At 42.7% G+C, this 13,619-nt stretch overlaps 1 protein-coding gene across 1 annotated transcript in view; it reads right to left on the bottom strand.

Annotated features, from left to right (window-relative positions):
* Nucleotides 1–13,619, bottom strand: part of spopla (speckle type BTB/POZ protein like a) — a 251,904-nt gene that overhangs the window by 33,874 nt on the left and 204,411 nt on the right. The window contains 3 exon segments of the mRNA XM_038789941.1: nt 1,949–2,100; nt 12,967–13,012; nt 13,015–13,087. Of these exon segments, the coding sequence (XP_038645869.1) occupies nt 1,949–2,100; nt 12,967–13,012; nt 13,015–13,087 (271 nt within the window).

Raw genomic sequence — 13,619 nt, 5'->3', positions numbered from 1 at the left:
CATAGCATCAAAATAAGGGGAAGTAGATTTAGGACTGAGTTTAGGAGGAACTTCTTCACCCAAAGGGTTGTGAATCTATGGAATTCCCTGCCAAGTGAAGCAGTTGAGGCTCCTTCATTGAATGTTTTCAAGATAAAGATAGATAGTTGTTTGAAGAATAAAGGAATAAAGGGTTATGGTGTGCGGGCAGGAAAGTGGAGCTGAGTCCACAAAAGATCAGCCATGATCTCATTGAATGGCGGAGCAGGCTCGAAGGGCCAGATGGCCTACTCTTGCTCCTAGTTCTTATGTTCTTATAACACCCCTTGTTCTTGAAAATACAGAAAAATGTGTCATTTGAAACATGGAAGTCTGGCAATATCTGGTTTGAGAGGGTACAGGGAAAGATCCCACAAAAGGTTAATAGCAGTTTCAAAGAGCAGGGTTATAAAATGCATATTCTTGCTCACAGGCAGGTTTCGCAGACACACAGGTTTCATGTGGTAAGCTAAAACAATGGCTCACACCTTCATGGAATGTAACTATCTCAGGAAGCATCTGAAAAAGCATGGATGAGAGTTTCAATTGCATTAAGTGACGAATGTTTAAAACAGGCAAGTCTTTCAAGTTATAACCAAGTTAAATTTTAGCATACAGCTAAAAGCAAAGTTTCACACCTTAATTGAAATAAACTCTCTTAGTAAACAGCTGGAAAGGATGGAAGATGCCCAGTCGAATTTGGTGTCAATTTTAAAGTGTAAAATTCTACGAACATCAAGTCAATTAAAAGAAATTGGAGACGACCTGTCTACGAGAAACATCATTTAAGTCAAAATCAAAGGCAAAGTTATGAGCTGGGGACAATTGGAAAATTAAACGATTCGAAATCACAGAAATAAAGTTAACTATTGAAACCAAAGCATTTTTTAAATCAGATCTGAGAGGAGACGATATGCCCAAAATGAATAATTAGTTGTAGTAAGATGTTTACATCAAAGATACTTTTAAACTATCAAAGTGAAACAAGCCCATTTACAATAAAGTCGGTAAAACTTAATAACTCTCATAAAGAGAATATAAACCCAGGGAGCAGCAGCAACAAGGACAGAGGACAGGACAGCAACAGCAACAGGAGAGAAGGGGAGGAGAACTCAGAGAGAGAGAGAGAGAGAGAGAGAGAGAGAGAGAGAGAGAGAGAGAGCTCGGTCATGGGAAAGACAAGGCAAGCAGCCGAGTTTAAACAGTTATACATCTAAGGAAGACTAGAATTTAAACAGAGCCAGAGCCAGCTCTCACAGCTCGGTGCATGGGAAGAACAGGACACAGCAACCGAGTTCACCAGCGAATACAACTCAAGAAGACCAGATTTTAAGAAGATTGATTGACAAGGTGGGACTGAAGGTCTGTACAACCAACCAGCAGCAGCCAGAAGCAAGATCTTTTTTCCTTTCTGTAAAGAAAGTGTTTGCAGCTTTTAAAAGAAAAAATACAATAAAAAAAATAACAACCTGAAAAAGTGGTTATTAGCTTACTTCACTTCCTTAATAACGCAGGACCCAGGACATCGATGCTATTAAGGGGTAAGTAGGTAAAATTCTTCGGTGAAGGTATGGGTTATACCGGGGGATAACTTGAAAAGATAGTTTGACCTGAATAGCACCCACAGAAGCCTGCATCGGAGTCAGGGAGTGAGAATCCCTGTTCACCATTTAGAATATCAACCTTTTTTTTGGTATAGGGGGAATTCTAAGAATAGTGGTGAGTTTTAACTTCACCCTGATGATTTATGCTGAAGCACTGATGTTACATTCCCAGCAGCAGCAGTGTTACACCAACTAAAATAATCTGTAAATAAATTACTAAACATATACAATGCCGGAAAGCACACTTCCAAATTTTATTGGGCAAAAACAGACACCAGAATAAGATGCTTTGTAAAGATTGTTCAATATATACATTAAGAGCTTACCCATAGCTTTTGTTTCTTCCCTTTTTGCATTCAATAACGAGAATTTAAATTTCGCTCGGACTTCACTTTTGGGACAACTAACTAAAAGCAAGTATAAGGAAAGGTAGTCTTTGCTTTCTTCATCTAAACCCTTTGGGTTTACTCTGAGGCACCTGTAACATATGTATATTAAAAATGTATCAGTTAACAAGGAGCTTTCTTCCTCCTCAAAAATACTGCAACTTATTTGTTAATAATGGACTTGCTAATACCCATTAACATTACATTTCATACTATATGGCAAATTGTAGGTTCTTTCATTAAGCTTCAACATGTACATGATATACATCGAGAAATTATTACCCAAGAAGAAAACAGCAAACTGCTTCTTTGAGATATCAGCACTCAGTAAGTTTGGGGTACTATTAGATAAAAACATATGGCCAAAAACAGAAGCAAGTCGGAGGGCCTGTGTTTTAGAAACCAGGAGTGGACCACCAGAAGGTTGATAAAAATAGAGAAAATTGAGCATGAAAGTAAACTAGGCAGAAATACAAAAAGATTGCAACAGCCTTCATAAGTATATAAAGAGTAGCTAGCGTAAACATTGATCCTTGAAAAGAAAAGACAGGAGAAATCATCATAGGGACTGAGGAAATGGCAGAGCCGTTGAACAAATATTTTGTGCCCGCCTGCACAGGAGATGTCACAATATTCATACCAAAACTAATGTAGAAGCTAAAAACTGAGGAAATTAATGAAATTACTATTAGCAGAGAGAAAGTATTGGAGAAACTTAAGGGACTAAAATCTAACAGATCCCCAGGACCGTATGGCCTACACCCCAGTGTTCTAAATGAGATAACTGCAGAAATAGTGGAATTTTCCCAAATTCCTTAAAATTAGGAACAGTTAACTCAATTGCTAAATGCTAAACTGCTTTTCAAGAAAGGAAGGGACAGAAAAAACTGAACATGCCAGTTGGCTGAACATCATTTGTTGAAAAATGCTGGCATCTATCATTAAGGAAGTCTTAACAATGCACTTAAAAAGCATAGTATTATTAGAACAAGTCACCATGGTTTTACTGAAGAGAAATCTTGTTTGACAATTCTTTTCAGGATGTAACTAGCGAAGTAGATAAAGGGGAACTAGCAGATGTAATATATACTTGGATTTTCAAAAGGTTAATAGGCAAGTTAAGGGTGCACAGATTTGGGTAACATTTTAACATGGATAGCAGATTGGTTAATGGACAGAAAGCAGGTAGTGTGCAGAAATGGGGCTTTTTCAAGTTGGCAGGCAGTGAATAGTGCACTGCCACAAAGATCAGTGCTCGCCTCAGCTATTTATAATCTATATTAATGACTTGAATAAAGAGGCAGAGAGTAATGTCTCATGAGGCTGCAAAGAGGTACAGACAGATTAAGTGAATGGGCAATGAGATGACAGATGGCATATACTGTAGGGAAGTATGAAGTTATTCATTTTGGTTGTAAGAATAGAAAAATGTGAAACTTCTAAGTATTGACTTGTAAGTGTGCTCGCAGAAGGAATGCAGAAAGTTAACATAGCTACGGCAAGCAATTAGGAAGGCAAATGGCATGTTGGCCATTATTGCAAGCAAATTGGGAGTATAGGAATAAAGATGTTTTTCTACAATTGTACAGGGTTTTGGTGGGGCCACATCTGGAAGTTTTTTTAAATAATTTTAAAATTAAGGGCAATTTAGCCTGGCCAATCCACCTACCTGAACATCTTTGGGTTGTGGGGGGTGAGACCCACGCAAACAAGGGGAGAATGTGCGATCTCCACACAGACAGGGACCCGGAGCCAGGATCGAACCCGGGTCCTCGCAGCAGTGAGGCAACAATGCTAACCACTGCGTCACCATGCAGCCTCTCACATCTGGAATAGTGAGAGCAGTTTTGGTCTCCCCACTTAAAAAACAATAGGCTGGATTCTCCACGGCCCTGCGCCGAAATAGTGTTTGGCGCGGGGACGGAAAAGCGCCATTCACGACCGGCACCACTCCGGGCCCCGGAGAATCGCTCGTCCATCAATCATGGCGCGTGGCTGGGGAGCCCTCCCAGCAATATTCCGATTCCGACAGGCCGATTTTCCGACCCCGTGGTGGGGAGCGGGGGAATCAACATGGGGGGGCCCCTTATGGGCGGCTGGAGCAGCGTTCAGCCTGGTCCAATGGGGGGGCGCGGGGACGATTGGGGGCACCTTGCTTCTTGGTGATGGTCCGCAGTCTGAGTCCGCCATTGCGCAGCCGCTGGAGGCCACCGACGTGCCAAGTGCGGACTCGGAACCGGAAGTGCAGGGGCCCATATCCGCAGCCAAAGCTGCATGAAGCTCCCTGGGTCCCTGATAGCCCCCTGCAGGCAAGTGAATTGCTCTTTATTTTTTGCAGGAAACAGAGGGGTGAAACGTCAGCGTTTTGACGCCGGCGTGGGGACAAAGCCCCATTTTTGGACAATCCAATATATTTGCATTTAGGGCTGAGGGGAGGAGAAATTACTTCACTCAAAGGGTTGTGAATCTTTGGAATTCTCAACCCCAGAGTTTGTGGATGCTCCACCGTTGAATACATTTAAAGCTCATAGATTTTGGGTCTCTCAAGGAATCAATGGATAAGGGGAATGGGTAGGAAGTTGAAGCCCACTATCAGCCATAATGATATTGCACCGACCCACTTAAGCCCTTACTTCCACCCTATCCCCGTAACCCAATAACCCCTCTGGGGTTTGGGGTTGTGTTTCGGTCCATTGTGTTAATATATAAATGCCGCAATAAAATATCTTTCAAAAAAAACCTCTCCAACTCTCTAATGCTTTCCTCCTTAAAGACACTGCATAAACCCTTCTCTGGCCAAGCTTTTTGTCACCAGCCTTCATACCTCCTTCGGGGGTTCTGTGTCAAAATTAGTTTTGCGAATGTTCTTGTGAAGAGCCTTGGAACGTATTACAATGTGAAAAGGCGCTGTATAAATACAAATTGCATATCTAACAGGTGACATCCAACTCAACTAAGAGAATCGCAGTCACCACTTTCTTTGACCTTCAATGGGATTGCAATGATTGGGAGGGGGACAGGGAAGGTGGGGAGATGCTGGTCACCATTGGCCAGAAGCAGAATTAGACCAGCCATCAGTGAGGACGACAATAGGAACAATGTAATGGGAACCTTCAAGTTAATTGTTAAGTCACCACCCTGAACTGGACATGGTTTGCCATGTGAAATGAAATGAAATGAAAATTGCTTATTGTCACAAGTAGGCTTCAAATAAAGTTACTGTGAAAAGCCCCTAGTTGCCACATTCCGGCGCCTGTGCAATAATTCCAATCATAAACCATAACTTACTAAGGAATTCTTCTTCTCAACAATTTTTTAAAAATTAATTAATTTTTTTTTGAGTACAATTCAATTTTTCTAATTAAGGGGCAATTTAGCACAGCCACTCCACCTAACCTGCACATCTTTTGGGCTGTGGGGGCGAAACCCACGCAAACAGGGACAATGTGCAAACTCCACATGGACAGATACCCAGAGCCGGGATCGAACGTGGGACTTCGGCGCCATGAGGCTGCAGGGCTAACCCACTCCGCCACCGTGCTGCCCACTCTCATCAAGAATTAATGGTTGAGTGCCTCTGGTGAGAATATCTTCTCCCTAACACTACTGAAATTAAATCCCCAAAACCATCATTTCCAAAGATTAAAATGACTAAACTGGCTTCTGACAAATTTGATAAATTAAGTTGACAACAGTTTAAGGCAATTAAATAAAGAACTGTACCGTTCAGGAGGCTAGTGTACATCAAACAGAATGAAAATTGTACATTCGGCAGAAAGGTATCCGCCAATATTACTAATAATAATGGTGGAGTCTGCAGCATTGACGCACTCGATAACCAATTAGTGTAAATGCTAAGAATCCTGGATTTTAAAAAAACTAATTGTTTGATAAAAACATTACCTTCGTTTTGTACAAAATCCAATCCAAAATTGAATGCTTTGACTACACTCAAATTCTTGGTTTTATACAAAGATTCCATGATTCAGTACATTATCAATATTGTTACTAATATACACCTGATCAGTGATGATAGGAAAGTTACCATCCCAAAACTATATGTATATTTATACATATATAAACAAATTACACAATAAAACCTTGCTATGGTGAGTCTCATGTACTTATCGTGAACATTTACAATTCCTGTGTGAAAGTACATCATGTTGAGGATGACTGCAACATCCCAGCTAGTTTTGCAGCTGGTCATTTTTATGGATTTTTGCTGTAGTCCTGGCAATTTCTAACATTTGAACTTAATTGGTCCAAAATGAGTTCGAACTGGCTACCCCTAGAAAATATACCATAAGAATTGAAGCAATTTTGCAAAGGGTGCCATTATTTCCATTATTCAAGTGTCAATAAATGCTGACTGGATAAAACCATCATAAAAACATAATTATAACAGAACCTACAAAGAAGTTACATGCAGAAATTATTACTACAAGGTTAGTGAGCATACAACATATCTGATCAAACAAGTTGCTAACTAACAAACAGGCGAAAAACAATTTTCTTCCAATTTGATAGATAGAAAAGGTTGCTGTGGACAACAGAAAATAAACTATGATCGATGGGCAGCATGATAGCATAGCGGTCAGCACAGTTGCTTCACAGCTCCAGGGTCCCAGGTTCGAGTCCCAGCTTGGGTCACTGTCTGTGCAGAGTCCGCACATTCTCCCCATGACTGCATGGGTTTCCTCCGGCGCTATGGTTTCCTCCCACAGTCCGAAGATGTGCAGGTTAGGTGGATGACCATTCTAAATTGCCCTTAGTGTCCCAAAAAAAGGTTAAGTGGGGTTACTGTGATGGGGTGGAGGGGTGGGCTTGAGTAAGGTGCTCTTTCCAAAGGGATGGTGAAGACTTGACGGGCCGAATGGCCTCCTTCTGCACCGTAAATTCTATGTTTCTATGAAACCTCTGTTTAAAGCAAGGTGAGAGGGATTCTTTCCATCGAGATGGTCACAAGGTGATGCAAAACTGTGAAATTTACCTCGGTATCATTTTGAACCTGTAAAATTACTAATTTCTGATTAAGTGGAGTTTGGACATTTGTTAATGCACACAGCTATGCTAAAAATTATTTTAAAATATTTGAACATTAATTTATGACAAGCAGCTAAGATTCACTTTTACCATTTAAAAAAAAAAGCTTCACTAAAACATCCTATCAAAAGCATCCAGAGGATCATTTTGTGTTATTTAAACAGGTTTGAAACTCTCACCGATAAATAATTGGCCGAACTGAGAACATGCCGAGAACTAAGGGCGGAATTCTCCGCAAGGCCCGACATCGTCGTGAAACCCGGAGAGGTTCACGACGGCGTCGGAGGCCGCCCCTCGCCCCCTATTCTCCACCCCCCGGGGTGCTAGGAGGGCCGTGCCGTAAATCTCGGCCGTGGGGCCTTGTCGCTGGCGTCAAGGCCCGGCGCGCCGAGAATGACGCGGCAGGCGAGCCTAATGACATCAGCCGTGCATGCACAGGTTGGCCGGCGGTAACTGGCGCATGCACGGTTGCCGTCTTCCCCTCCGCTGCCCCGCAAGACATGGCGGCTTGATCTTGCAGGGCGGCGGAGGGGAAAGAGTGCGTTCCTTTGAGACACCGGCCCGATGATCGGTGAGCACCGATCGCGGGCCAGTCCCCTCCCGAGCACGGTCGTGGTGTTCACTCCCCTCTCCGCCCCCCACAAGCCACAAACCAGCTTTTGGCACCATGTTCACGCCGGTAGCGACCAGGTGTGGTTGCCGCCGGTGTGAACCGGTCGGGAACGGCAGGCCTCTCGGCCCATCCGGGTCGGAGAATCGTTGGTCGCCGTGAAAAACGGCGGCCCGTGATTCTCCGAGCGCCGTGTCACAAAACACGACACTCCATTTTGGGGGGAGTGGGAGAATCGCGGGGGTGCCAGAGCGGCCCTCCCACAATTCTCCCACCCGGCGTGGGAACGGAGAATCGCGCCCCAAGTTTTGGATCACCTTGACTGCATTCAAAGCCAAGGATTATTCTCATCCTCAGTGTACAATAATTTTTATTAAATTACCAACAAGTACAGAACATACATAGGAATTAAGAGAAGTAGGACACTCGGTCCCTCGGGCATGCTCTGACATTCAATAAAATTTTGGCTGATCTGACTGTAACCTCAATCCTACATTTCTGCCTACCCCTGATAACCTTTCACCCCCTTGTTCATCAACAATCTATTTAGGTCTGCACAGCTCTGATATCTCTCCTAGGATCTCTAAAGGCCTTGAAGAAAATACCTTTTTCTTTCTCTCGACATCACAAACAGCTAGAACCTGCCAGAAGACCAGACCATAGGGAGGAGTGGATGGAAAATCCTCTCAGATTCTCCAGCAGAAAATTCAAAATGTATCTCAGTGAGTCTGAAAGCCAATCTGGTAGAGGTCAGTCAAGTGAAAATGACCACCCCAGGGGAAATTCTACAGCCTGCGGGTTCTAATTGAAGGCACAAACCAGAAGGTCCGATCCAACACATCACGTCCCAGGAAGCTAACCGTCAACAAAGACTAATGATAATAATCTTTATTAGTGTCATTAATAGGCTTACATTAACACTGCAATGAAGTTACTGTGAAAATTCCCCAGTCACAACACTGTCCAATTCACCAAACAAGCACATCTTTCAGGACATGAGAGGAAACCGGAGCACCCGGAGGAAACCCACGCAGACACGGAGAGAACATGCAGACTTTACACAGACAGTGATTTAAGCCGCGAATCGAACCCGGGTCCCTGGTGCTGTGAAGCAACAGTGCTAACTACTGTGCTAAAGTGCCACCAACCTCAGCAGCGAATATACTCATCTCACGTCCATTTTAATTCCCATTATTTTGACCCTTCCCTACCTAGGGGCTGTTTAGCACAGGGCTAAATCGCTGGCTTTGAAAGCAGACCAAGGCAGGCCAGCAGCACAGTTCAATTCCCGTATCAGTCTCCTGATCAGGCGCTGGAATGTGGCGACTAGGGGCTTTTCACAGTAACTTTATTTGAAGGCTACTTGTGACAATAAGCGATTTTCATTTCATTGTGTGTCTGTTTTGTCTCTATGTGGTTGGAGGGTGGGATGATAAAAGGGGGAGTAATTAGATTAGCAGACTATTGTTCTATTATCACCAGTAGATGCTGATCTCTTCTCTTGTTATAAATAAATAGTTAGTATATTAGTATTGTCATCCATTGGAACAGTCCAAGGGTCAAATATCTCACAAAATATATACAATTTATTCGTTAATTCACTTATGTTGGGACTCTGGGGCCTGTGGGGCTGGAATTGCCCATGCACTGGCCCAGGGTATTGTAACACCTCACTCTTCTAAATTCCAGTGGATACAAGCATAACCTGTACAACCTTTCCTCATAGGAAATCCGCTCATTGCTGGTTTTAGTCTAGTAATCTCTGAACTGCTTCTAAAGCAATTACATCTTTCCGTAAATAAGGAGACAAATAATGTATCCAACTATCCAGATAAATCAGCCAGGACAGGTGGTTGAGGCTTCAGTCGGGGGAACATTTTGGGAGTAGTGACCACAATTCCATAGGTTTAGGGTGCTTTTGGATAGGGATGAGCGTAACCCTCGAGTTAAATTGCTAAACTGGGGAAAGGCAAATTACTTTAACATTAGACAGGAATTGAAGAATTTGGATTGCATGCGGCTGTTGGATGGTAAACCGACTTCGAACATTTGGGAGTCTTTCAAGCGACAGTTGATTAGAATTCAACAAAGTCACGTTCCTGAGAGAACGAAGGATAAGTATGGAAAGTTTAGGGAGCCTTGGATAATGAGAAAAAGAAAAAGGAACTTTTGTCGAGCTAAAAAGGGGAGGGGACATAAAGTGAGTAGGAAGGTATTTAAGCAGGAAATTAGGAGGGCTGGAAGGGGGGGTCATGAAAGTCCTTGGCAAGTAGGATTAAGGCGAATCCAAAGCCTTTCTTTCATATGTAAAAAGCAAGAGGGTGGCCAGGGAAAGGATTGGACCACTTAAGGACAGTGGGGGGAATCTATGTGTTGAGCCAGAGGAAATGGAGGAAGTACTAAATGAGTACTTTGCATCAGTGTTCACAAAGGAAAGGGTCTTTGCGAAAAAATGATTCTTGGGTAGGGTGTGTGGACAGTCTGGATCACGTTAACATAGAGAAGGAGGGCAGCACGGTGGTGCAGTGGTTAGCACTGCTGCCTCATGGCAGTGAGGTCCCAGGTTCGATCCCGGCTCTGGGTCACTGGCCGTGTGGAGTTTGCACATTCTCCCTATGTTTGCGTGGATTTCACCCCCACAACCCAAAGATGTGCAGGGTAGGTGGATTGGCTATGCTAAATTGCCCCTTAATTGGAAAAAATGAATTGGGTACTCTAAATTTTTCTTTTTAAACATTGAAAAGGAGGTGGTATTGGGTCTTTTAAAAGATATTAAGGTAGACAAGTCTCCTGGCCCAGAGGGAAGCAAGGGAGGAAATTGCTGGGGCCTTGACTGACATTTTTGTACCCTCATTGGCTACAGGTGAGATCCCAGAGGACTGGAGAATAGCTAATATGGCACCGCTGTTTAAGAAAGGTAGCATGGATAATCCTGGAAACTATAGGTCGGTGAGCCTCACGTGGGTAGTAGGTAAATTGCTGGGGAGAATTCTAAGGGACAGGATTTATACCCATTTGGAAACATTAGCGATAGATAGCATGGTCATGTGAAGGGGAGGTTGTGCCTCACTAACTTGACTGGGTTTTTTTGATGAGGTGACAAAGGTGATTGATATAGGGAGGACGGTGGATGTTGTTTACTTGAACTTCAGTAAAGCATTTGACAAGGCAGAGTGGTACAAAAGGTGAAGTCAGAGGTGAGGTGGTAAGATGGATACAGAACTGGCTCAGTCACGGAAGGCAAAGGGTGTTTTTCTGAATGGAAGGTTGTGACTAGTGGTGTTCAACAGGGATATATGCTGGGACCTCTGTCTTTTGCAGTATACATAAACAATTTGGAGGAAAATGTAGCTGTTCTGATTAATAAGTTTGCGGATGACACCAAGGTTGGTGGAGTGGCAGATAGTGTTGAGGACTGTCAGAGGATACAGCAAGACATAGAAAGGTTGGAGAAAGGGCCGAGAAAGGCAAATGGAGTTTAATCCGGACAAATGTGAGGTAGTGCATTTTGGTAGGTCTAACATAGAGGGGAAATATACCATATATGGTAAAACTCTTAGGAATATAGAAAGTCAGGGAGATCTGGGCATGCAGGCCCACAGATCTTTGAAGGTGGCAACACAAGTGGACAAGGTGGTCAAGAAAGCACACGGAATGCTTGCCTTCATTGGACGGGCATAGAGTATAAAAACTGGCAAGTCATACTACAGTTGTATAGAACGTTGGTAAGGCCACACTTGGAATATTGCTCACAGTTCTGGTCGCCACACTACCCCAGAAGCATATGGAGGCTTTGGAGAGGGTGCAGAGGAGGTTTACCAGGGTGTTAGCTATGTGGAGAGACTGAATAGACTTGGACGGTTTTCATTAGAAAGACGTGGGTGAGGGGTGACCTGATAGAGGTCTACAAGATTATGAGGGGCATGGATAGAGTGGATGGGCAGGCACTCTTTCCCAGGCTGGAAGGGTCAGTCACCAGGGGGCAGAGGTTTAAGGTCCATGCAGCAAAGTTTTGAGAAGATGTGCGAGGCAGGTTTTTATGCGAAGGGTGGTAAATGCCTGGAACGCGTTGTCAGGGGAGGTTGTGGAAGCCGATACATTAACAGTGTTCAAAAGGCATCTTAACAAACACATGGATAGCATTACTATACAGGATATGGCACAAGGAAGTGCTGAGGGTTTTGGCAAAGGTTGGTATCATGCCCACTGCAGGCTTGGAGGGCCTGTTCCTGTGCTGTATTGTTCTTTGTTCACAGCACATGTGACTCCTTCAAAGAACTTTAATAAATTGGTTGAACATGATTTCCCTTTCACAAAACCATGTTGACTCTGCCTGATTGCCTTGACTTTTCCCCCCAATTGCCCTGCTTAATAATGGCTTTTAACATTTTCCCTCCGACAGATGCTAGGCTAACTGGCCTGTACTTTCCTGCTTTCTGTTTCCCTGCCTTTTTGAATAAAGGAGTTGCATTTGGTAATTTCTAATCTAATAAGAACTTTCCCCAAATCCAGGGAAATTTTGAAAAATTAAAACCAGTAAGTATATGAAGATCATGGCTGTATCTGGAAAAAGCATTACATTGCAGTCTGCAATAGAGTACGGATCTAAAGCAACTGAACACTACACATTTGGTTGCTAGATACACTCACAAGTCACCTTCCCCACATTAGCTTGTGGGCAAAAGAACTGATGCAAAACCGATGACTCAAATATACAATGCACCATTACTTACCCAGGAATGACAAAAAAGTAATTTGATTTTGTTGCTTGCTGACTATTGTATTGACAAACCAATACATAGAGAAAGACCAGAAGGTTGAGTGGAGGGGATCGCAGCTTGGGTGCAGACTGCTGTTCAGTCCAAACAGACATGAGAGTAGGACCAGCCGAGGAGCAAATCTCCAGATTGAACTGTAATACCATCCATCTCAAATACTCCACAATAAAATGACTCCAACACCACACTTTGTCTCCAAACAGTGCATTAAATTGGAAATCATACATGCAATGAGATACAATATGTGCAATTATACATCGCAACAGGAGGAACAGAATCCAGAGGGAAAAATTGATCTCTTTTAACAAACATCTTTTTTGCTGCCAAGATATTTAACCCCAACAAATAATTTTGGTTTTCAAAGCTATTATTAATGGGGATCCTGAAATGATTACAAACACATTAGTTAACACTGTCATAGTAAATACAGTCAGCTTGATTAAATCATTTTCTATACTCCATTCCTCAAAACCTCTTTGATTAACAGACATATTATGCCATAACCATTTTGAACTAAAACTTACCACTTCATTTTATCATTCGGGCCAGATGAAAAAGTTGAACTCTTAATACTTCGCCCATTTCTTCTCGACAAAAGCTGAAGTTATTGATGGTCCACATGTAGGAGAACTTTACCACTTTTACCTAAGTATTAACCAGAAAAGGAATTGGATGTAAATAATAAGAAATAAAAGAATTCAATCAAGAACATATATACACACTCAGGAACAGGAAAAAAGGAAGCTACAAAAGATATATAGATATATTAAATAAATGGGAAAATTATCTAAATGGTGAGAGATTGCAGAGCTCTGAGATGCAGAGGGATCTCGGAGTCCTGAGTACACAAATCACAAAAGGCTAGTATGCCAGTAATTCGGAAAGCTATTAGAATATTGGCCAATTAGTGCAAAGGGAATTGAACACAAAAGTAGGGAGGTTATACTTCAATTTTCCAGGGCATTGGTGAGACCACATTTGTAGTACTGTGCACAGTATTGTTCTAATATTTAAGGAAGGATGTAAATGCATTGGAAGGTTCAGAGGTGGTTTACTAAGCTAATAGGAATGGGTGGGTTGTCTTATGAGGAAATGTTGGACAGGCTGGGCTTGTATCCACTGGAGTTTGAAGAGTAAGGGGTGACTTCATTGAAACATGAAAGATCCTGAGGGATCT

The sequence above is a fragment of the Scyliorhinus canicula genome, chromosome 2 (genome assembly GCF_902713615.1).
Source record: "Scyliorhinus canicula chromosome 2, sScyCan1.1, whole genome shotgun sequence".
NCBI classification, from domain to species: Eukaryota; Metazoa; Chordata; class Chondrichthyes; order Carcharhiniformes; family Scyliorhinidae; genus Scyliorhinus; species Scyliorhinus canicula.
Note: the sequence above shows the minus strand (reverse complement) of the source record. Positions and strands in the feature narration are given on the sequence as shown.